A 26,455-nucleotide genomic window follows, 5' to 3' on the forward strand; every position below is an offset into this window, starting at 1 on the left:
TTGAGAGCCTTCTCATATTTCAAGTTTAATGTAATAAAAAGAAACGACATATTACACTTAATTACAATTACATCTAATGCACATGTAGGAGAGTAAATGAGAAGCATGTTTGGGACATAAATAAGAGCAGTGAAAATGACAGACCCACGCTGAGGCCCCTGGAGGCCCCCTGAAGAAGCCTACGAGAGGACAAAGCCATTTTCTAAGGAATTTGGTTTCAGGCAACAGAAGGCAGAATAGAGTTAAGACAAAGTGAGCGAAAGTGCTTTCAGCTTTGGTTTACAATCCTCACAAACACTCAGAAAACATCAACACAGAGAAAATGTAGATGCACCAGAATAAGAAGCATGACAATAAGGATGATGACCACAGACACGTTAGGCCAAACACACTCGTTGGACAGGCACTTCGCACTGTCATCTGTGCAGATGAGTGGTTTGTTTACAAATGTCAAAGAACATGTTGTGGACTACAAACATTTCTTACACATTCTTAGATGAGTCGTTTCTTGTTAATGTGACTGAGTGTTGCAAAAGCAGTCCGCGTGTGACAGACAGCTACGTAGATGAAATGAGTTCCTTGCCACAATGCTAAGCTTTATTGAAGGTCATGAATATTAAAATGAAGCAGTCTTTTCAAATATTCCAGTTATTTTCCACAGCAACATTAGAGGCATAAAAAAAATAAGACCATAGAAAAAGAGACCATTACAAAAAAGATGCTGAAAATTACTGTTGATTTTCCTCGCCGTATCTGCAGTTGGACCAGATCAGAACTGGGTGAGGGTGTAGCCGTCTAGCCGAGAGGTAGGACTATCCAAGCACAGCACAGGTCTCTTTGGACAGAAGCTTCACAGTGGCAGTCTCTTCATAGAAAAGTAGCGTTCTTGTGTGATGCGTTAGCTTCTCTGTTGTTGAAGATTCAACTCCCTCATAAGTTTCAACATGAGTAAAAAGAGAGAGGCACATTCTAACAAACTACAGTCTAACTAGTAACCCTAGTACACTTCTAACTAATGACAGTTCACATAGACACACACACAAACTCAATAATACAGCTGGTTAGCATTCATACACCTTGCAGATATCTTAGTTGTAGTTCTAGCTGTTAGCTCCAGATGTCTTCCAGCTCTGGTGAAGGGAGGGATAGATCACTACAGTAAAGACCTTCATTTCTGCCACACCTGCAGCGCACCCACTCACTAAAATCATCAAGTCAAAATAGAAGGCCTGTTGTTTTGCCCACTTCAAATGCTGTCCCTTTAGCTTGTGTGGGTAACTGAAGGGTACTGAGGGGTATCTTCAGTCCCCTCCTTCCTTCATCATGTTGAGAAGCAGGCACTCCCATGTCCTCTCCTCCATGGATCAGTCCCACAGAGCAGCTAGTGCCCATCCCTGACCAGGAAGATCCCTGAGCACCAGTAGAGGCCAGGACTAGAACCAGGACCAGGGTGTGGTGGTGGTGGCTTCCCCCATATTGCACGGTGTCAGCGCCTGCTCCTCCCAGCCTCAGTGGAGCACAGTGAGAAGCCCCAGAGGGAGCAGCAGAGTCAGTACAGACCAGACTTTCCAGACAGGGGCAGCACCACTCTTCCCCAGCTCTCTCTGGGCACAACCCTCGCCCTTGTACCCACTGTAGCACTGGCAATGGAAGTGTTGACGGTACCCAGCCAGCTCCCCCTGGCCTAGTTGCCCAGTCACCTTCAGCCTCCCCCCCTGGCTGCTGATGCTGTGGGTGAGGGGGCTGAGGTGCAGGTAGGCATCAGTGTCTGAGTGTTTGCGGAGGCAGCGGCCATGGAAGCCGCACAACTTCTGACTGCACAGTTCTGCTGCTGTGGAGACATTGAATAGGTACCGGCCCAGTGGACCCCGGAGGTACTCACTCAGACTGGAGCAGCTGGCCTGAAGAGAGAGACACACGAACACACAAACATACATACAGCGAGACACACAAACATACATACAGCGAGACACACACATATACCCACAGAGTGAGACAGAGGTGCAGACTCAGGATGGAAATTAGAAACTCAGAGAAAAACAAAGTGGGGAATTGGAGGTCAAGTGTGATACGGGGCAAACAGAGACACCAACACATGTTAGCATTTAATGTGGATAGACAGGAAATAGTCGTTACATAGTAGCTTCAGAGGGGAACACCAGACTGATGACACAAACTAGGCATAATCTATGAATGATCAAATGGCAACCTATTCTCTACAGGGCCTTGGTCAAAAGTAGTGCACTACGTAGGGAATAGGGTGCCGTTTGGGAAACACACCAATTTGAACATTCATAGATTATGCATAATTTGAGTCATTATGTTGGGAATAGGGAATCTTCAGGGAGAACAATCCCATTGCTGCAGCCGTAAGTATGTTACAGAGGGGAACACCAGACAGAGGACTCAAACTAGGCTATGCATAATATATGAATGATTAAACAGCTTGAGTGATGAGAACACTCACATTGCTGCTGGCGTAGGTATGGTCTCCCCAGATGATGACCCCAGATGCTCCCAGGGCTACACTTTCCCCAATAGTGGACACCAGGTCTGTCTGCACACACACAATCACACACACAAGTTCAGTATGGAAGTCGGCAGCCCATTATGAACATTCTGGCCATGTTTGAGATCGACTACATTGCAGTCGGCGACGACCCGTCATATCATAATGAGTAGTCATCATGACGTCAGGTGATTTGTAGTTCAGTCAGTCTGCAGTGGCTGACTACAGTGACATGAACTGTAAACGATCTGAAACACACACATCATTTAATCTTTTCTTTAACACTGACCAGCTGAGCTGACCCACACCCTTTACACTTCATGTAGATGATGAGGTCACATTATATGGAAAAGATGGTGATTCAGAACGGAATGTCAGAGGAACTGACACATACCTCTTTACTCCCTGGTTTAAACACACAGACAGATGTCTCTCTCCCACACACATCCTTTCACTCCGACACATCCTTATGGAGGCTTCAGACACACTCAAAGTAAGAAATGAAGCATGATACAATATATAGGCTAACCATGATCTCTCGTTCATTCAGAATGATCCTACAAACACACATTCTGTCTCTCCCTCTCTCATCCAGTGTGTCTGTGTGAAGAGTGGTCCAGTGGGATAGTGAACACTGATGCTCAGGCTGCCTGACAGAAATGTATTCATCCACACACACAACAAACCTCTCCAACCACACCCATTCAGCACACACACAACCAACCTCTCATTTAAATCTATTATGTCAGTAATCTATTTCCAATTGTCTCTTGACTCACTACTACAGTGAATTTGTCTAACTCCCCTCTTCTATCCCTTGGTGAAACAGCTGCAGGAAATGTAATGAAAACTGCTAACAGAAATGGGAACCAGCGAACAAACGTCACTCTTCAGACGAGCAGTGGAGTTTTTAAACAGTACATTCTCACACACACACACACACACACACACACACACACACACACACACACACACACACACACACACACACACACACAGGAAATTTACTTGAACTTGGGGACAGTCTGTCTTCCTTCCTGCATTTGTCCTAAATAGAGTAAAACTGGACAGTAAAGAGTGAAGGGAATTATTTAGACTAGGCTAATGGCTCTACTATGGCCCAAACAATTCATTCATGACTCTGGTGTGGGTAAGAATCACTTGCTGCTTGAGATACAGTATTTTGTGCGCAATGGGTGTGTGTATGTGTACTCCTGATTTGTGCATGTGCGTGTTATTGGAAAGTTGGCCAAGGGTAATGATATTTGGTGTAGAAACCGCAGAGAGACATATTTAGGTTTCTAGGGAAACACAGGCAACTCTGTGTTGCTGGACATGCAAAGCCTGGTCATGTATGAGTGTGTGTGGACATGCGAAGCCTGGTCATGTAGGAGTGTGTGTGGACATGCGAAGGCTGGTCATGTAGGAGTGTGTGTGGACATGTGAATATTCTGTATTTAGCCCTGACATATTAGCCTGGCTTTCTTTAACAATATACGATCCAGACAACAAAGCATTCAGATCCTTATGGGCCGGTTTCCCGGACACGTTTTAAAGAGATACTTTGGGATTTTTGTCAATGAGGCCCTTTATCTACTCCCCAGAGTCAGATGAACTCATGTATACCATTTGTATGTCTCTGTGTCTAGTATGAAGGAAGTTAGAGGTAGTTTCATAAGCCAACGCTAACTAGTGTTAGCACAATGACTGGAAGTCTATGGGTATCTACTAGCATGAGTAATTAACAACCTTCTTCAAACTGCACGCAGAGACATAAAAATGGTATCCACGAGTTCATCAGACTCTAGGGAAGTAGATAAAGGGCCCTATTGCCAAAATCCTGAAGTATCCCTTTAAGCTTAGTCCTGAAATAAATACCATGGTCAATAGAGAATCTCCATTGAGAACGCTTTTTATTCCAGGACTAGGCTTAATCTGTGTCTGTAAAACCACCAGCCCTATATTTTTAGGCACTGGTTAGAGTAACACTTGCCTTGTAAGACCAGAGGGGACTGACAGACTATAGTATGTCCCTCAGTCTGCACTCTTGGTTAACATGTTCAAACGTGATTTGTTTAACACTTGTTTGTGTCACGCCCTGACCTGAGACAGAGGGTTTGTTTCTCTATGTGGTTAGGTCAGGGTGTGGGGTGGGCATTCTATGTGTTGTATTTCTTTGTGTTGGGCCGAGTATGGTTCCTAACCAGAGGCAGCTGTCTATCGTTGTCTCTGATTAGGAACCATACTTAGGCAGCCTGTTTTTCCTTTGGGTTTTGTGGGTAGTTGTTTTCCGTTTAGTTTAAGTACCTGACAGAACTGTCAGCTGTCATTTTTGTTTAATTTGTAAAGTGTTAATTTCTTCATTAAACTCAAGATGAACATATTCCACGCAGCACCTTGGTCTACTCATTCTGACACCTGTGACATTTTGGTTACTACATGATTCCATATGTGTTATTTTTACTATTTTCTACATTGTAGAACAATAGTGAAGACATGAAAACTATGAAATAACACATATGGAATCATGTAGTAACCAAAAAAGTGTTCAACAAATCAAAATATATAGCAAATGGTGGCTATTTGAAAAATCTCAAATATAAAATATATTTTGAATTGTCTAACACTTTTTTGGATATTCTACAATGTAGAAAATATTAAAAATAAAGACAAACCCTTGAATGAATAGGTGTTCTAAAACTTTTGACCGGTAGCGTACATCAGGGTTAATTCAGTCTCACACACATACACACACTTTCTCGACAGAAAAAAAAACAGTTGTGATAAGAGGCAACTGAGAATTTCAAAGCTATAGTGTGTCTGATTGATTTCTTACCGGAATAACAAAAACAGAGATATCAGGTCTCTGCATAGCACAAGTTGTGGTCACGATGAGTAGGCTAATCATATCTACAGTATAGGGACAGAATCAGGCCTATAACATGGGCCCTCTCACCTCAGTCAGCGGAGTCAGCTCGTTGGCATACGTAGGCCGGGTATAGACAAAGACAGGCCGTGCCAGCCCGTCACCCGCCGATGCCAGACGCATCCCCTCCTTCACCCGGTTGCGGACAAACTGGCGCCCAAACATGGTGGAGCGCAGCACTGTGCTCATGTAGACAGATGGGAACAGGGCCGTGCTCTCAGTCCATAGCCAGGTCAGCTGGTCATTGCGGGCCACCTCCACGTCAGGGCAGCGGCCAGTGTAGTTCTCCAGGCCGCTCCGGTAGTCATGGTTGTAGCAGTCTGGAAACAGGTAGAACCCCCACAGCTGGTTGGGCCGCAGGCTCTTGGCCAGCCGCAAGGTCTCCAGCATGAATTTCCGGGCCGACAGCTCAAACTCCTGCTGGGCCACTTTCCCCACGCGCTCCATGGGCCACTCCAGGTTTTTGTTGGCCACCAGTTGCCGGGATTGGTTCCGGTATACGTCCTTGACGTCCCAGTTGCGGATCCACAGCGGACGCCACTCCTCCCAATCGATGACGGCAAGGCCTTTGGCGTTTGGTTCACTTATGTACTTGTGAACACCTTCGGGCATCTTCTCGTAGTGCTGCATGAGGCTGGCGGCCTGTGGGAGCCCACCGTTCACCGCGGTGCCATCCCGCTCGTAATACGGATACAGCCCTAACCGGTCCTTATAGAAGATGGTGAGGTTTTGTCTGACAAAGCCCTCGTTGGGCGACGCCACAATCTGGAACTGCTCCAGCGGGAAACGCACACCGTGCCGGGGGCGGCAGTCCTCTGTCGGGGCATTCCAGGCGAGGAGCAAAGGCTTCTGGGAGAACATGGGCCATCTAGTGGGCTTCAGTTCTTCAGCTCTGAGGAAATTCCAGGGAGTGAGCAGAGCCAGGAGCAGCAGCCAGGGCAGCTGGCCAGTCAGGGCCAGGAGAGAGTGAGGCGCTACCCCCATGGCCACCTTCTCTGCCCTGGAAGAGACACACAATGTTAATGTAGCTCTTTACAATCACAGCCTAGGAAATGAGTCTCTCCAGTTACTCAGTACAGACTATATAATTTGGCAGTGATACAAAGATAGCTATTTTTACTGAATGAAATGGCATGTTTACTTAATACACATTTCTCCAGGTGCCCTCATAAACCATTTCTAACTGTGTTATGTATTAATACGCCTTGAGCAAGAGTGTGTGTTTTCAACTTCAAATCAACATTAACTTCCTTTCACAACACTGATTGGCACACATATGGTAGGAGATTGCCAACCATTATGACAGGGCTAGCTTGTAGGATATCTATGAAATGTAAGAGAGTATCTTGGTACTACTCTTCATACTACCATTGTTGGAAGGTCATGTACCCTGCAGTAAATAACACAAACAAAAGACACAAAACTGTCTGACAATGCATGGGGAGATAATATATTATTTCCAGGGTTGGGTAGGTTACTTTCTAAATGTAATGGATTACATTTACTAGTTACCTGTCCAAAATTGTATCAGTAACGTAACTTTTGGATTACCCAAACTCAGTCATGTAATCTGATTACATTCAGTTACTTTTAGATTACTTTCCCCTGAAGAGACATTAGAAGACGACAAAAATGTATGTTACCAATTGAACCACATCTATTGCAGGATAAATCAATGTTAAAGTTTATATAGCTGGCCATATATGGATGTAACATTTTACTTTATGGGTTGGTTATGTAGGCTTCTTCTAACCCATCACTTTCTACTACATATAAAAAATAATATGATTAAATTATATCTTTACATTAAAAACCAAAGTCTATCAGAATTCCAGTCATTCCAATAAATGGTCCCTTGATCTTCAAGAATAGGATTTATAGATTTATGAATTATAGATTAGACAAATTGATTTACCTGAGCATAACCCCAAAACTAAGGACTTATTAGCCAGCCCTACTCTGTTGTTTATGATTGTGTTGTCATGGAGGACTGATTGGGCTCATTGATTCCAGTTCAAAAATAAATGCTGTGCTCATGGAATGGCATGCTTTGAGCACTACTGAAAAGTGCAATTTACAGTACATGTGAAAAATGAATGCCATATGCTGCATTTGCTATAGGCCTATTGTTGACCTTTTGTTGGTGACACTTTTTGATATCTTGATAATATGCAGCTGTTTAAAGGGCAAATCCACAGATAAAACAATAACAAAACCGCACCCCGCCTCTGTTTTGGTAAAAAGCTGAGGGATGGGCCTGGAGAAATGTAATCACTCTCAGATTAATAGACAGAGCTATGGATGCAAGGACTGACCATCAATGATATCAAAAGTATTGTTTAACCATGTTATGAGGCTATACAGTGTTCGTTCACATTTACAAACATTGGAGAAAAACAAGCTTATATTTTGGGTTCTCATGGAGTGTGACAGTTGAACTAAGCTCATGAGGCATTTACAAGTTATATTCTTCAAGAATCAAATATATATATATATATATATATAACCGATGTGAAATGGCTAGCTAGTTAGCGGATATATATAATCTATAAGTCAAAAAAATTATGTAGCAACTACAGACTGCCCCTTTAAGTCTATCAAAAGTGTGTGAGTTTGAGCATGTGTCCATTAGGCCTATGTATTTTTATTTTATCAGCATGAATTAGATTGAGCAATAAAAGCCCCACTTTTATTCCATAGGCCGCTGTTGCAAGAGTGTATTGTTCACTGGATGTCCACTGGTTTCAAAAACAATGATTCATAGGCAGTTTAAACTTCTTGAATTCAACCATTATTGGGTTCAAATAGACATTTAGATTTGAGAACAGCCATCCACAACAACAACAACAACCACAATCCGTAAGGCGCAAATAACTAAATGAGAGAGCACAGAGCAGGAGTGTGATTCACATCAATGTGCTATGTAGATATCAATTATAAGTGACATCCGTATTGCCGTAGACTACACCACTGCTCTCATCCTTACCTCCAAGCGTTTATTCAAGTTGGATAATCTTTGGATGCCGACAGCAGTCGCACCATTGGAAGACATAGCTTGGACTGTACTGTAGCCTACAAAAGCCTATTCCTGCTCTTTTACCACGATCGATCAAACACATTTGGTGTCATCATAGTGGTCTCTGACTTGTGGTCAGACTCGCTCAGGTGGAACAAATTGTAACTTTTTTCAATGCTGATTTGAATGTGATTGAGAAAACAAGTGTAAAATATGTTTTTCGCTAACATCCTTTCTGAATTTAAAAGTAACCCTTGAAGTTATCATCTAGTTTTTCTAAAGTATATGTAATCTGATCACAATATTTTTTGCTGGTAATGTAACTAATTACAGTTACCGTTTTTGTAATCCTTTACATGTAACGGATTACACCCCAACCATGATTATTTCTGTAGACAAAAAAATACTGATGACTGCATTTTACCCTGTTTTTCGTGTTTCTGCTGGCCTCGAAACGAATCGAATAATACACTCAAATGTAAAACCAAACCAGCTCACCAGTTTCAGACAATGTGCATGATTATCGTTACATTATCATTACTCGCTAATTCGTTAATCAAATAAGTAACTATATTCATACCAAATTCACCACAAACTAGTACGAACACGCGATGTAGTTGTACACGCGCACAACGTTAGCGCGAGCTAGTTTCACAGTCCTTGCATTTACTCATTACATTGTAGCCAAATTCAATAACTGAAATTGAACGATACAGTTGCGAACTGTGCAATAATGTTACACTACTTGCTACTGTAGCAACACAAATTTCACTAGTTGACCAAGGGAATCTGACCTGTAGCAGACGACTAGATCAGGACAGCGGTTGTGGTTTCAAACAAAAAACGACATAGAAGAATCTGCCGACATCCTGGTATACATATCTCCCCATGATGGAAATGTTCCACCAGTCTTCTTGCTAATAACATATTATAATCAATACATTTTTCGTGAAAATCCCATCTGGCCAACAACGTTCCAAGCAGAGAAACGATGCGATGTGCTACGAGTTCAGAACTGCTCGTTCCATTCTACGGGAAAGGGGGGATACGTTCAGACATTGACGTCAATGTTTAGGTCACTTCGTCTTGATGAGGAGTAATAAATATATGTCATTGGACTAATTAATGTCAATATATATGTATTTGTATGTTAAAGCCATACTAATGTGTTTGTAGCGTGTTTGGTTTGACGTTTGTTTACGACTACTCCATTTAAATGTCAATGGTGGCTTAGTCTTCCAATTTCGCTAAGGGGTAGGATATCACGCCAGAATGTGTTCTTTAAATTAAGATAAGAGATAGTCACATGTAGGAAAAATCAAATTAATCATGTTTATGTAGGTTTAGATAGAAGAGATGTGGGTGACTGGCACTGCTTGAGTTGAACTACTGAAAGACTGAAAACTTTTAGCTAGTCTATAAATACCAGGTGTTACAGGAGTGTGGATGTTCACTTTAAACGAGCACATCCTACTTTTAGACTATGTGTTTGTTATAATTCAGTCATCTTAATGTAGTCCTTACTGATACTTTTCAGTAATTGAAAAGCTATGAGACCATACTCTTTCAAATCTTGCAGGAAGCTGAAATAAAGCTACAGCAAAAAAGCCTACAGCTGTCTAACTACATCCACACATCTGCAGTTCACCCCCTAGAAAGCATGACATCCGTTGACAATGTGCTGTGGACATACATAGCTGCTGTTCCTGTGAAAGTTGGGAGCTACCACTGACTCACCATGCTGACTCACCTGGCAGGGTCAAATTTATGAAGAAGAAAGCGTCTCTCATGGCTGCTGACTAAGCAGGTTAAGACCTACAGCAGGAATTTCTCGCTCTCTTTCTGACTCTGTTTGCTTGTTCCCAGATGTAATTTCAGTACAGGGAACACAGAAGACCAGACCATTTTAAGTCAACTGGGATACCTTAAAGTAACATATCATGTAAACAGGGCCTGCCTGCTTTACATCTGTGCCAGTGTAACAGTTGTTAAAGTACTGTGTGAATTTCACCAGGTTCATATATTAATATGTCATGTTGATTTGTTATTATGCATGCCTGCATCCTGGGAGTAGGGGAGTGTGTACTTACGTTTTGCCCTGCGTGCTCGTGCTCAAATCATTTTGATGCACTATGAGAGGTAGGCACGCTTTTTCTGTCTTCAGAAAAGTCTGATTCTTTTAAGCACAAAGTCATACACAGTGTTTTGTTCATGAATAATGTATATGTAGAGGTTACTCTTAAGTGGATGGTATTGTTAAGATGCACTTGTAATTGTACTTTTTAGGAGGATATCAACATTCTGAATTCAACATGTGGTTAATAGCTAGCTAAGGTATTAGCAGGCTATGGTATGTGTGAACGATGGCTAGCTCCTCGAATGATCCAAGTCCCTTGTATTGTGCATCTGTTGTGGAACGAGGCGACGATTCGCAGAACATATGTGCTCTACAAATGTTTTATTTTCTTTTGGATGCAGGATGCAGAGAGTGAATTCTGATGAATTAAAACAACCTGATCTCCAAAGTCCACATCTATAGTCTTAATCAACCACACACAACGCAGAGTTACAGCGGGGCAGTACAGCACCGGTTACATTGGTGCCGTGACCCAGGTTCATCGTTGATCGACGTCAGCTCAATCACCGCGGCGCTGCTGCTCTAAAGACTAATTACATCATTGAGGTACTCTTGCCGCCTTGTGGCATAAAGAGGAACTGCAGTATTTTCTTTCCTGTTTATTTTTTTTCCCGACAACGATGTATTGAGAGCGCTGTTTATGGTTAACCTGTTTGGGATAGGGGGCAGTATTTTCACGGCCGGATAAAAAACGTACCCGATTTAATCTGGTTATTACTCCTGCCCAGAAACTAGAATATGCATATAATTAGTAGATTTGGATAGAAAACACGCCAAAGTTTCTAAAACTGTTTGAATGGTGTCTGTGAGTATAACAGAACTCATATGGCAGGCCAAAACCTGAGAAGATTCTATATGGGAAGTGCCCTGTCTGACCATTTCTTGTCCTTCTATAGCCTCTTTATCAAAAATACAGGATCTCTGCTGTAACATGACATTTTCTAAGGCTTTCATTGGCTCTAGGAAGGCGCCAGAACGTGGAATGATAGCTCTGCAGTCCCTGGGCGAAAAACAGCAGGGGTTTTGGACAGTGGTCCTTCTGAGAACAATGACACTGGTGCGCGCGTGCATGTGACGACTCCATGTTTTTCTTTCAGTGTTTGAACGGATACAACGTCTCCCGGTTGGAATATTATCGCTATTTCACGTGAAAAATCGCATAAAAATTTATTTTAAACAGCATTTGACATGCTTCGAAGTACGGTAATGTAATATTTAGAATTTTTTTGTCACGAAATGCACTTGCGCGTCACCCTTCGGATAGTGACTTGAACGCACGAACAAAACGGAGCTATTTGGATATAACTATGGATTATTTGGAACCAAAACAACATTGGTTGTTGAAGTAGAAGTCCTGGGAGTGCATTCTGACGAAGAACAGCAAAGGTAATCCAATTTTTCTTATAGTAAATCTGAGATTGGTGAGTGCCAAACTTGATGGGTGTCAAAATAGCTAGCCGTGATGGCCGGGCTATGTATTCAGAATATTGCAAAATGTGCTTTCACTGAAAAGCTATTTTAAAATCGGACACCGCGATTGCATAAAGGAGTTCTGTATCTATAATTCTTAAAATAATTGTTATGTTTTTTGTCAACGTTTATCGTGAGTAATTTAGTAAATTCACCGGAAGTTTTCGGTGGGTATGCTAGTTCTGAACAAAACATGCTAATGTAAAAAGCTGGTTTTTGATATAAATATGAACTTGATTGAACAAAACATGCATGTATTGTATAACATAATGTCCTAGAAGTGTCATCTGATGAAGATCATCAAAGGTTAGTGCTGCATTTAGCTGTGGTTTTGGTTTTTGTGGCATATATGCTAGCTTGAATAATGGGTGTGTGATTATTTCTGGCTGGGTACTCTCCTGACATAATCTAATATTTTGCTTTCGCTGTAAAGCCTTTTTGAAATCGGACAATGTGGTTAGATAAAGGAGAGTCTTATCTTTCAAATGGTGTAAAATAGTCATATGTTTGAGAAATTGAAATTATAGCATTTTTAAGGTTTTTCGTATTTCGGGCCAGGTGCTACCATTCGATATTGGCGAGGCGGAACGCCTGTTAACTAACATAGAAGTGTGTTCATCAACAGACATTTTTACATAACATTAGTGGTTTAGTGGCATGGCATCTTATAATGGTGATGAACCCAAATTCACTGCTGGGAGGGGGAGGTTTTTCTCATATTCTGATCAAACCCCTGTAAAGCGTGTAGGTGCAGGAGGTTCCCCCATGTTTTGCTCCACAAAATATTCAGATGAAAGCCCTTCATCTACTGTTAATCCAAATGCCCCTGTAGATGGTCTAGCTGAGCTAGTCACTCAGCAAGCCGGGGAAATAGGGAGCTCCATTAGGGAAGAACTACAGAGTGACAGGCCAAGTACTTATGAGCCACCAGTAAGTACAGAGAAGATAAGTGATCATCATTCAGAGTCAATAGGATATGTAGACCTCAGTAAAATTAAGTTAATCATACAATCAGACATAAAGGAACCTCCTACATATAGAGGAGATGGTACAGACAAATGCTCCATTCATGAAGGGGAGGAGTTGATGAGAATATACTTGAGGAGGAAGGGATGTCCTGTTGGGGAACAATCAGATGAGATGATTAGTCGATTATCTGGCAAAGCAAGAGACATGGTAAAGATACATTTACGCGATGAGACCACTCTTGATCCTACAGAGAAGCCAGAGATTGTATTTGACATTCTGAAACAGAATTTCAGCAAATTGGCCTATTCATGCATGCCTTTGGCTGATTTTTACAATACTAAACCTGTACCCGGAGAGGCTGTTATGGAGTATTGGGTTCGATTGAACAAGGCCATAGATGTCGCTGACAAGGGCCTTAAGAGACAAGGTAAGAAGATTGACAGCTCCAACTCCGATGTCGTCAGGATGTTTGTAACATACTGCCCTGACCCCAAACTGGCAGCAGTATTCCAATACAAGTCTGCTGAGAAATGGACTGCGAGTGAAGATCAGGAGAGAATCTATGAACATGAACGCCGCAGTAAGGCCACCATGTGTCAATCTACCACTGTATCCTCAAAGCAAGTAACAGTACATCCCCAGACAACTCCGTTTGAAGGCAGGGTCAATGCTGGTGCGTGCAGTGACACTTCTCTCACATCTAGCGCCAAACAAGATGGGCAGAGTGCAAGTATCAAGAGAACTCATCCACCTGCTTGAACGTACCTTAGAGAAGAGCATACTACCCGTTATGGTTTCACAGACACAGGCCAAGGCACCATCTTTCCCCACCCAACCCTTCAGGCGTAGGGAATGCAGGGTTTGTAGCTCAACAGATCACTTCACTGTGATGAACTGTAGACATGAGAATCTGTGCCTCTGGTGCTTTTCCCCAGATCATTGGAAGTCAAATTGTTCAAAACAGGGGGAACCCTATGCCAATCCCAGTGGTGAGAGACGCCCACCACAACAGCGGAGAAACTCACCACAGCAGCAACCGTTGACACTCCCACAGGTGAAGGGGGGAAATGTGGGTGTTCAACTGTCTACCCCAAGAAGAATCTGATGATCTTGAGAAAACATAGGAGATTTTGTGCTCTGATGCGAAAGAAGGAGAGAAAAGTGTTATGTTAGGTTCACAAGAGGCTGAGGCTTTTTCAGATTTGTTTTACACCTCTGTAACCCACTCACCAGAGGGTGAGCAGTTTCTGCAGATGATGACAAGTGTCACAAGATGGAAGGGACAGCAAGTCAATGGCAAGATTGGGACAGTGGAGCTCACTCAAGCTGTGACTCTTTCACCCAAGACTGAACACTTAGTTTGGGGTAAACTTCCTAAAAATGTGGCATTGTCTTCAGGCAGCACTGTAACAGTCGAGCCTACCAGCTCAAAGGTCATGCCCAGAAACATACTCGTGGGTAGAGTTATTACACCCATGTGGGGAGATGACTGGGTCCCTTTAAAGGTAGTAAACTGTTCTGACAAACATCTCACCCTAAGATGTGACATGAAGCTGGCCGATGTGTCTACATGCTTGGTTGTTGAGGATGCAACAATCTTTCAGGGCCTTCATGAAGAGAAGACATCTTCTCAAAACATAATCTGGACTGCGGAGAAGCCAGGGGTTATGTTCACCGTATCCACCTGGTTGATGACAGACCCTTCCGGCTACCATACAGAAGAGTTCCGCCTGCTCATTACCTGAAGCTGAGGAAGGCATTGACAGATATGGAAGAAGTAGGTCTTATACGCAAGTCGGTTAGTGAGTATGCCTCCCCTTTAGTCATGGTATGGAAGAAAGACGGGAGTCTGAGGTTATGCACTGACTTCAGGTGGATGAATGCACGAACTGTGAAGGACGCTCATCCCCTTCCTCATCAAGCAGATTGCCTCACAGCCCTTGGTGGCAGTGCATTTTTCAGCACCATGGACTTTATAACATTCCAGTTCATGAAGAGGACAAGAAGTACACAGCCTTTACCACACCAATGGGACTTTGAGTACAATGGCATGCCACAAGGTTTGTGTAACAGCCCGGCCTCTTTCATGAGAACGATGTTAAGTATATTTGGGGACCTAAATTTCTCAAATCTCCTTTGTTACTTAGATGACTTGTTGGTCTTTGCACCCACCGAGGAACAGGCTCTACAGCAACTTGAAGTTGTGTTTAGCCGTCTAAGAGCCAACAATCTCAAACTAGCCCCCAAGAAATGCCACTTCCTACGAAGAACAGTGAAATTCCTCAGACATATCATTAAAGAGGATGGTGTGTCAGTGGATCCTGAGAAGGTGGAGGCCATTGCCAAGATGAGCCAAGCTCAGCTGATGAAGGCAGACGCATGCACTCCCTCTGCTCGGAGGCTGAAATCCTTCTTGGGTATGGTATTATATTACCAGCACTTCATTCCTGACTGTTCCGCCATAGCCAGACGTTTGTTTGCACTCACTGGGGTTCAAAAGAGAAGAGGAAGAGATGGGAAGAAGGGCAACAGTGGGATTTTCCGGAAGCTGACGCTATCGGATTGGACTGAGGAGTGTGTTGTTGCATTCCAGAAGCTGAAGGATGCGTTTTTGAATTGTGTCGTGCTAGCTCACCCTGATTCTCTTCACTGACGCTTCCTTGGATGGTCTTGGGGCTGTGCTTTGTCAAGTGCCCGAAGGTGAAGATAAGGCAAGGCCCATAGCATTCACGAGCAAGACCCTGAGTAAGTCGCAGAGAAGGTATCCGGCACACAGACTTGAATTTCTAGCACTGAAATGGAGTGTGTGTGAGAAATTCAGTCACTGGCTTAAGGGGCACGAGTTCACTGTCTGGACAGATAGTAACCAGTTAACGTACATCATGACAAAACCCAAGCTGGACGCTTGCGAGCAAAGATGGGTTGCCAAGCTGGCACCATACAACTTCAATTTGAAGCGTATCCCAGGCAGCAAGAATACAGTAGCAGATCCACTGAGCCGCGACCCCTTCGCAGTGACTGTCGCACAGAGACTGACGAGGGAGTCCTACCTAGCACTTCTGTCTGAGGCTGTTGGGACGTTGAATGATGATGTCCAAGATGCCTTCCATTGGGCTTCTTATTCCCAGGAGATAACCTCCTTGACCACTGCTGAAGTGAAGGCCATATGTCAGCTCCATATCGACTGGGAATGTCCAACGGAGATGCAAGCAATCCAGCTTGGTTCCAACACCCAACAGCTGCTTTCTCCTGGTATTGACACTTTGCCTGAACTCTCGCACGAGGAACTTCGAGATCTTCAGCTGCAAGACTCTGTGACTTCCAAGGTCATCTCTTTCGTCTTCAATAAGAAACGGCCCACCAGACGAGATTGATACAATGTTTCTTCTAAAGTGTTGTTGCTGATGAAACAGTAGGACCGCTTGATCCTAAGAAAGGGAGTTCTGTATCATGTCATTAAGGAGAGTCACACAAACCTGAGAAAGTTCCAGTATGTCTTGCCAGAGGTGTTGAGACTCAAAGCGATGACTGGCATTCACGACCTTGCAGGACATCAAGGCAAAGCTAGAACTCCAGCCCTGGCCAGACAGAGGTTTTTCTGAGAGAGACATCAAGGAGTATGTGCGCTGCTGCCAGAGATGCGTTCTAGCAAAGACTCCAGAGCCAGCGGCTAGAGCCCCGTTAGAGAGCATCAAAACTTGCTCTTCCATGGAGTTGGTGTGTTTGGATTTTTGGACAGGAGAAGACAGTAAGAAGAACTCAGTTGATGTTCTGGTGGTGACTGACCACTTCACTAAACTTGCCCATGCATGGCCATGCAGAAACCAGACAGCCAAGCAAGTAGCTCGTAAACTGTGGGATCATGTCTTCTGTGTCTATGGATTTGCTTCAAGGATCCATACTGATCAGGGCGCAAATTTCGAGAGCGAGCTAATAGCAGAACTGCTTAAGCTCTCCGGTGTCCAAAAGTCAAGAACCACGGCATATCACCCAATGGGGAATGGAGAAACTGAATGCTTCAACAGGACTTTAGGTAGCATGCTCAGGAGTCTGCCCTTGAAAACCAAAGAACATTGGCCTGAACAAATCCAGTCATTGACATTTGCCTACAATGCCACTGTTCACGAGACTACGGGCTATGCTCCATTCTTTCTCATGTTTGGTAGGGTCCCTCGGCTACCAGTGGATGTTATGTTCTGCAATGTTTGGACGACTCCAGTGTTGTGGATTGCAACAAGTATGTCAAGACTCTGATCACTGGGCTGAAGGAAGCTATGAGTGTTGCCCAAAGGCACACTGACAAGCAACAGAGACGACAAGGTCGGGAGTATGACAAGCGGGTTAAACGCATCAGTTTGTCCATGGGGGATCGTGTCCTCATCGCCAACAAGGGTGAAAGGGGCCGCCGCAAGTTGGCTGACAAGTGAAACCCCGAGATTTTCACAGTGACTTCAGTCAATCCACAAGCTCACACGTACATAATCCAAGACCGTTACGGCAGAGAGAAAGTGGTTCACAGGAATCTTCTGCTACAGGTGAATTTCCTGCCATTTGAAATTGATGATTCCCTGCACTTCAATGTCAGTGATACTGCAGGGCCTTCAATCAATGTAGATGCAGGAGAGGTCACCCACTCCGGCGATGGACTGGACAGGGAAGACATGGAGGACTCTGGGGAGGAAAGTGCATCTTGGCTGGTGGAGGATTCAAGCGATTACTCCGAGCTCTGGACATTGGATGGAAAGTCAGAACCAGAAGAACCTTGCTTGCTTGAGGAAAATGACCTGGGAAGCACCTCTGAGATCCTGGAGCTGATTCCTTCAAACCCTCTTCTGGTCAATGATCTAAGGCCAGAGCCACTGTTAACCATGGCCCCTAGCCCAGTAGCAGGTCGCACAAGGGTGGGGAGGGTAGTTAAACCAGTCAAGAGACTAATTGAGTCAATCCACCAGAAGTTGCAAGTTTAACATAGTACAGAGATATGATTTAGTACAGAATTACAGTTTTTTTTAAGGCTAAGAAGGTAGGTATAGTGTAAGAGGCACTATGCATCTAGGGGCAGTTGAAGGCCTGACCAACTTTCACTTGCCCTGAACCCTATGGGTAATGTGGTGGCTAATTTCTGCATTACCAAATGAGAAGTTACAAACACACCAGTCCGAGTTAAACTACATCTTTAATACTTAAGATACTTTTGCAAAAGTTCTTGACCTTCAATAATGCACTCTCCGGAATGAACCAGGAAGGTGATTACACAATGGCTACAGGGATCTTTTATAGCAACGATACACCCCCTTCAACGTACATTGACAAACCACAGATACTTAGTAACAGTTCACAAAGGTTAAGTTTTGTATGACAGATATCCATAAAACACATCAGACAGTAACTGCTATGTCAACAGGATTAATGGTATAGACCAGTATCTGGTCTCCTTAGAACCGTCCCTCCCTGGTACGGTATTGAACAGAACTATTTCATCCAATGGCATATATCAATTGTCAACTCTAGATACTCCCATCTCAAGCAAACCCCCTCTTGACCCTACTCCTGGACAGGCTCACTGGAGGGAGTGAGCCTCTAGGCCATATAATATCCCAGGATAAGTGTGAGATCTAACAGAGGACATACAAGGGTCCAGACACTGCCATAATCCTCCCCACAATAAAGAAAAGGAGGGAGTGACTTGCTCACAGACATTGTGGAGACAAGTCATTGGTTCCCCATTAATCACGCCATCCCTTCACATGGTTTAAGAATAAGTAAAGACACATTCACATATGAAGACAAATCTGACCTCTCCCCTCTCTGGGCCCCAAGTGTCTGAGCCCCAGCTAAGGTAGACGTGCAACTGAAAAGACATCAGAGTCCAATGGACACTTTCTAATGACAAGTACCTCAAATAAGCATATTATACTAATAAAACATCTTAATTATCTATGTTACCCAACTAATTCTGATTCGTCCACGACAGTAGCGTTGAGCTGAATTCAGAATTTGATATAGAAATTATATAAGTTAAGGGCTAAAAGTTAAAACAACCACTCAATGTATTGTGACAACTGTGAAACTGATAACAGGAAGGAGGTCTCCTGACCCAGGGAGGGGAGAAACCGTTAGGCTTGCAGTAGATTAGGAAACATGTTGCAGAATTTGATAAGCAATGACCGTTTGGAGAAGACTTGCACATAGTATTCATGTGTTGAGTTAATGCCAAATAATAGGAGGCATTTAACATGTGTGTGTGTGTTATAAAATTGGTTAGAGAAACATTAACAATTCTGGGATGGAACATGTCTGTGAGGATTTGCAGGAAACAATTGTGTTATATTACTCTGACCTTATAGACTAGACTGTGTTCCGAGAGGAGAAGTAAGTCAGGTGCTGGGAAACCACAGAGGTTTTCTGTTTTTGAGCTCGACTTGTCAGTTGCAGACATGAAGATAGAGGAACCCAGTTAGACAGAAGGAGCTATCGAAGTAGAACATTGTGACATTGTGACAGAGTTAGACAAGAGGAGGGGCATTTATCAAGTATATGTCATGTGGGGGTATAAAAGGCTATGTGGGGAGAGCTCTCTGAACAAAGGATTCTGACTCTTGTAGAACGGGACTCAGTTTGCATCATTGTTAACTAGAACCTTACAACTTCTAGGTGATGAACTGCTAGTATAATTGAAACTAGAGACGCATAGTACAAAATTCTCATAACAGAATTATGCCTTGAGCTTGGTAGGTTATTTTGTTGTTTTACAAGGTTGGTGAAATTCAGGAGGGGTGAATGTAACAGTTGTTAAAGTACTGTGTGAATTTCACCAGGTTCATATATTAATATGTCTTGTTGATTTGTTATTATGCATGCCTGCATCCTGGGAGTAGGGGAGTGTGTACTTACGTTTTGCCCTGCGTGCTCGTGCTCAAATCATTTTGATGCACTATGAGAGGTAGGCACGCTTTTTCTGTCTTCAGAAAAGTTTGATTCTTTTAAGCACAAAGTCATACACACAGTGCTTTGTTCATGAATAATGTATATGTAGAGGTTACTCTTAAGTGGATGGTATTGTTAAGATGCTGTCACGACTTCTGCCGAAGTCGGTTCCTCTCCTTGTTCGGGCGGTGTTCGGCGGGCGACGTCACCGGTCTTCTGCCATCGCCGATCCATTTTTCATTTTCCATTTTGTTTTGTCTTGTTTTCCCACACACCTGGTTTTCATTCCCTCATTACGTGTTGTGTATTTAACCCTCTGTTCCCCCCATGTCTTACATTTACATTTACATTTAAGTCATTTAGCAGACGCTCTTATCCAGAGCGACTTACAAATTGGTGCATTCACCTATAATATCCAGTAGAACAAACACTTTACAATAGTGCATCTAAATCCTTTAAAGGGGGGGGGGGGGGGGGGGGGTTAGAAGGATTACTTTATCCTATCCCAGGTATTCCTTAAAGAGGTGGGGTTTCAGGTGTCTCCGGAAGGTGGTGATTGACTCCGCTGTCCTGGCATCGTGAGGGAGATTGTTCCACCATTGGGGTGCCAGAGCGGCGAACAGTTTTGACTGGGCTGAGCGGGAACTGTGCTTCCTCAGAGGTAGGGAGGCGAGCAGGCCAGAGGTGGATGAACGCAGTGCCCTTGTTTGGGTGTAGGGCCTGATCAGAGCCTGAAGGTACGGAGGTGCCGTTCCCCTCACAGCTCCGTAGGCAAGCACCATGGTCTTGTAGCGGATGCGAGCTTCTTTGTGTGGTATTATTTATTGTAAGTGCTTGTGCACATGTTGACTGGTGCGCGACGGGTTTTGTACCCATGTCTTCTTACTCTTTATGCCGTTGGTTTTGCTATTAAACTGCTTTGGCTATTATCTAGTTCTGCTCTCCTGCGTCTGACTTCCCTGCCACCGGTTACGCACCCCTTACAGATGCACTTGTAATTGTACTTTTTAGGATGATATCAACATTCTGAATTCAACATGTGGTTAATAGCTAGCTAAGGTATTAGCAGGCTATGGTATGTGTGAACGATGGCTAGCTCCTCGAATGATCCAAGTCCCTTGTATTGTGCATCTGTTGTGGAACGATGCGACGATTCGCAGAACATATGTGCTCTACAAATGTTTTATTTTCTTTTGGATGCAGATGCAGGATGCATAGAGTGAATTCTGCTAAACAACCATGTCAAAGTCCACCTCTATAGTCTCAATCAACCACACACAATGCAGAATTACAGGTGCAGTACAGCACCGGTTACACCAGGTGTATCTGCCTGTAGTCTGGTCTATCCCCACTGAATGTCCATGGTTTAAAGCCTTCCCCTCTCTCTTAGCCCTGTGGAGCGGGCAGTAATCAGGAATTGCTACTAACTAACACACACCTGGAGGTAAACTACAGTAGTAGTGAAGCCACCGTGCTTCTACCTCTTCATTGCTTAATTGCTCTTTGGGGTTTTAGGCTGGGTTTCTGTATAACCACTTTGTGACAACTGTGGATGTAAAAGGGTCTTTATAAATACATTTGATTGTATATAGCCTCGTTATTGTTATTGTGTTACTTTTTATTATTACTTTTATTTTAGTCTACTTGGTAAATATTTTCTTAACTCTTCTTGAACTGTACTGTTGGTTAAGGACTTGTAAGTACGCATTTCACGGTAAAGTCTAGACTTGTTGTATTCGGCGCATGTGACAAATAAAGTTTGATTTAATTTGATTGAATGTTTGACCACAGTAGAGTGCATTTACCGCAATGCAATCAGTGCCTTAGTATGCCACCCACACACAGCTATGCAGCTACAGATGTGTGGTGCTTTGAAGTCTGGCCTAGGGTCCACTGTTGTGAAATCCAGACAGGAATCTACTTGACAGGAACAAATCATTCAGCAAACCAGAGGGGATTTGACAGTGTTTTTTTGAGAGGAGGGCAGTGCAGTGCAGAGAGGAATGACAAAGATGTTGTGGAAATGTGTTTTGTAGTTTGAAGTAGTTATCCAAGGTAGAAACTCTCTAGCGGGGAAGTTTAGGGATGGATTTGTTTTATGCAACACTCCCTAATTGATAGCATGCTTACAAAACTCACAACTTTTAGACAATCTCCCATGCATACACACACACACGGAACAACTATTAAAAAGCTGAAAACACATGAAAATAAATGTTAGAGTAAATTGGAATGTTATCAAATTAAAATGACTTAACACACTGAGGCCTTTGTGATATGTTTAGACATTTTACAAAAGGCATCAATGTGATGTGCCTCCTGTCATAGCAGACTTTGAGAAATGGTTTCTGAAATGCAACTAGTAATCAACCTTGGGTAATTGATTCAGGAGTAGAGCACATGACTTTTAGATGATGGATACATGCATAGTAAGAAATAGAGTAAAAAAATATGTGATAATCAATTGTTGAATAAATCGGTCTCTGAAGTTTTTCCCACTTACCCAACAGAGGCTAGAGTCCTTTTCCTTGCAAAACCACCGAAGAGGACTGGATGTGTTGTACAGACCAGTTTCTTTCCCCCCTATAATGTTGGCTAAAGTGTCCCTGGTCCCCCTGCATTGACAATCCTTTGAGTGTGCCAGTAGTTAAATGCAGAGATCCAGCCTTACATCTTAGTTCAACCTCTGACAGACCCCACCTCTGTCCCGCCCATGCAACCATGCCAAATAGACATCAGGCTCATGAACTCAATAAAATATAACTCACCACTCTCACCAAGGTTAGGGTTAGTTAGACTTAGGGCTCAAACAAACCAGAAGGTACTTCCTTCCCTCTCATGCTCACAAGAGTCAATTCCCCCCTATCCCTTAATTTAATGGTAAAGGGACAGGTTGTTGGATCAGGTATTATACTAGGTATCAATTCTGAGGCATAAAAATTACTTATTTTACAAGACTAATTATTAGAAGACAATCCCAAATGCCCAAACCCTACAAAAATCCTGTGTTTGTGTATGTGTGCGTGTGTGTGAGTGAGAGAGAGATAAGGCACATGTTAGGGTTTAGTGTTGAAGTCAGGGGTTTCCTTTGTTTTTGTCACTGATCATCTGACTGCAGTACGACCTCAAGCGTCTCCCATTGTCCAGCTCAGGGTATAAAGTTCATTCTGACCCTGTACTGGGGGGAAGGGTATGTCTGGGGTCACACACACACACACACACACACACACACACACACACACACACACACACACACACACACGATAACGCTTGGGGCTAGCATGAAAAGTTACTGGAAACCCATAGTTTTTTGTCTAATCAGCACTTTAAATGCTGCTGAAAGTACATTCAAATGATCATGAATGTACATTCTGTTCTTTGCATTGGGTATTTTGGGTGACTGTTGACACAAAAGGCCTCTGTGGTAGGAACATTGCCACTTTGTGCTGCATTGTGTTGAGCCCTATATAATAGACACTTTCTCATTGCGTGATAGACCCTGTCCTTAGTGTGTCCCTGTATAGGCAGAAACAAAAGCTGCTTTTATACGCTGGGCAAAAGCAAGGTCATAGATCAAAGCCAATAACAGTCAGTAAACTAAGAAGCTAGGCTTGTGAATAATCATCAGTGCCAGTTAGTGGGGTTGGTGCTGAAGTGAGATGGATAAGGGTAAAATTAGGGTAATAATCACGGTATTAACTATGTTAACTATGATCATCAAGTTCTGACCTTCATCAGGTTACTCAGTCTGAAATATATGCAGGGTTTAGCAGGAACTTTGTACTAGTCTCGTGCTACCAGACATCACACGATATTCTAGTTTGTTTCTATGGATAAACATAGAACGACTGGAGTCAAGGCTATCTTGGTACAGACTTTCAGCTTGTGTTATGAATGTGTAGATACTGCTAGTGATGGTAGTAATTATCCCTTTCCTTGCCACCATCATATTTCACATTACATAACTATAGGATAGAACTGGGAAGAGCCTCTGGATGCCTCCAATCAAAATGGTTTGCTTTCCACTCATGCACAATGTAACAGGTTAGAATTCCCAACTCTAAAGAGGTAACTCGAGATGAGACAGGGCCAGTTCAAAGACTCCTGTCTGACTGTCCTGCAGGGAGAATGTCACCTTTGACCCTGCATTAATCTACATCCCCATAAAACCACAGGTCTGTTAGGACATACGCGATGGCCAGGGATAACAGAAAAGCCACACGAGGTTGTGGAAAATGGCTCCTTGAATCATTGGCTTTCCAAATAGCTTCTAGTCATTCTTTGGCTTTCGTTTTCTTTCCTATCCTTTGGCTTTTCTGATGTGTTTATGTTTGTTTACAGTTCGGTTGGCTCCAGTCCCACCCACAAACATGTTTTATGGTAATTCACTAATTGCAACATTACACAAAATTCTTTGAAATGACAATTACAATAAGTACTATGCAAAACATTCTGAAGTGAGCGCATCGCTATAAGACAGCCAGGGACAGAAAAAATAATGGTTCCCTTCTCGGAAGTGTGATGCTAGAAAGAGCTCTTCTACTAATACTTGTTATTTCCCTAAACTGAAAGACAAATGTCCTCCAGGGTGAATGGGCATTGAGTTTCCTCATAAATACTCTGAGACTGCCACAATAAGGCCTACAATATGTGAAATGAAAACAATATGCTTGTATAAAAGCCAACGTGAACAAATAAGACACTCATGATCCCTTTTCTTTGGACCCAAAGAGAATTTGGGGTTTCTTGAAAGCTCCACAGAAAGATTATGAAGTTCAGAACACAACCTACCAAAAAAACCCGAAACTTTCCATCTCACCTGTGCATAGCCCTTCACCAAACCTCTGGAATATTATTGTAGCTTTGTGGAAAAGTACAGAGGTAAAAAAAACTGCACACAGCAACTCACCTCAGAGTTTTTTTGTAGGCTGAAAAGACAAGAATAAAACCTTGTATAAAAGCAATAAAGTGAAGTGGACCATGACACAGCATTCTTTTATCCTCTAAGCAGACAATAACACAGACTTCTTTGCAGGACAAACAAACACACTCAACATACACTTTCAGATGGGCAAAGAACAGGGTGATAAAAGACATCTGAGTCATTCCATGTCATTTCAGCAAGCCATGACACCCACCATCTCAGATTGTTCTGAAATCGTTTCTGTAGTTAGAAACAGATAAGATTAGCATTCCTGCAACATTATTTTGTTGAAATATAATTTGATCTCTGAGAAATTAAGCTAATTGATTGCACACAAATTGGCCATTTTCATTTATATGATAAATATAATATTCAATAAAGTACCTAACATCCAATTCTAACAGTGAGTAAGACATGAGGAATTCAAAGAAATTGTTAATAGCCACCCACACCAATACCACCCTAACAATGAGTATACAATATCAGTTCTCTATGTCGGAGAATTAGTATGCAGCTGCGGCTCTGAGTATTTGTTATTCATGTAATGTATTCTCAGTGAATTTGGTATTTTCCCCCCCGCCCTGTTCAGAAAAATTTGTTATTGAAGTTATGTCCCATCCTACATCCTGATATTACCAGGTCTGACTAGATGGTGCTGTTTCTGCTGTTAGGTGATGTAGGATGGGACATAAACCTAACAACTTCAATGACTCTGGGTGGCTTTTGACAGTTTCTCTGGATTCCTCATGTCTAACTCACTGTTAGAAAAAAGCTTGGTCCAAATCGGATGTTAGGTTAAATTAAAATGGCATATTTGGGTGCAATCAACCTAATTTCTCAGAAGAATTTCAACAAAATAATGTTGCAGGAATGCTAATCTTAACTGTTTCTAACAACAGAAACAATTTCAGAACAATCTGAGATGGTGGCCGTAGAAAACCTCTTTCTTGTGGTTTTTGGAGGTGGAACGACCCACCTTCCTCATGAGTAATAAATAGGAAAAAGGTATGAGAGTGAAAGGTAGCCCCACAAACACCAACACACCGACCAGTATACCCGCTCAAACACCCCTGGTGAGAGTTGGCCTCTACCATTTCCTGTGCAGTACACTCTTAGAAAAAAAGGTGCTATCTAGAACCTAAAAGGGTTCTTTGTCTGGCCCCATAAGAGAACCCTTTGAAGAATCATTTTTGGTTTCATGTAAAACCCTTTCCACAGAGGGTTCTAGATTGAATCCAAAAGGGTTTTGCCTGGAACCAAAAATGGTTGTCCTATGGAGACAGCTGAAGAACCCTTTTGGAAGCCTTTTTTCTAAGAGTGTAGTTGGGGTCGTTTCCTCCACCCTGTGTATATGTCAGTGACATCCTTCCCAGGTTTCAATTTCCCCTCTTAGCATGTCCAGACCCATAGAGGACGGGGGACAGGAAGACGCCTTCCATAACAACAGAAACATTGGTGGAATGTGGCTGCAACGACAGCGTGACAAAGACGACCGCACATCAGCAGAGTACCCGCCAGTGTGACACCAGGGCCAAGGACATGCCACATGCTGTTGCTGAACATAGTGGTATTGCCCT

The 26,455-nt window shown here is 43.0% G+C and overlaps 1 protein-coding gene across 4 annotated transcripts; it reads right to left on the reverse strand.

Annotated features, from left to right (window-relative positions):
- Positions 1–25,134, reverse strand: LOC115150228 (hyaluronidase-2). Of its 4 annotated transcripts, none has more exons than XM_029693308.1 (4): positions 24,864–25,134; positions 5,466–6,435; positions 2,468–2,557; positions 1–1,901 (listed from the first exon to the last, which is right to left on the reverse strand). In XM_029693308.1, the coding sequence occupies exons 1-4, from the start codon at positions 25,058–25,060 to the stop codon at positions 1,509–1,511; spliced, it is 1,650 nt and encodes a 549-aa protein (XP_029549168.1). In that variant the 5' UTR covers positions 25,061–25,134; the 3' UTR covers positions 1–1,508. The 4 variants fall into 4 exon arrangements, with proteins under 4 accessions (XP_029549168.1, XP_029549170.1, XP_029549171.1 ...); XM_029693310.1 differs by lacking the exon at positions 24,864–25,134 and adding an exon at positions 22,458–22,966; XM_029693311.1 differs by lacking the exon at positions 24,864–25,134 and adding an exon at positions 10,202–11,254.
- Positions 25,135–26,455: the final 1,321 nt, after the last annotated feature.

This window comes from Salmo trutta, chromosome 16 (assembly GCF_901001165.1).
Source record: "Salmo trutta chromosome 16, fSalTru1.1, whole genome shotgun sequence".
In the NCBI taxonomy this organism is placed as follows: domain Eukaryota; kingdom Metazoa; phylum Chordata; class Actinopteri; order Salmoniformes; family Salmonidae; genus Salmo; species Salmo trutta.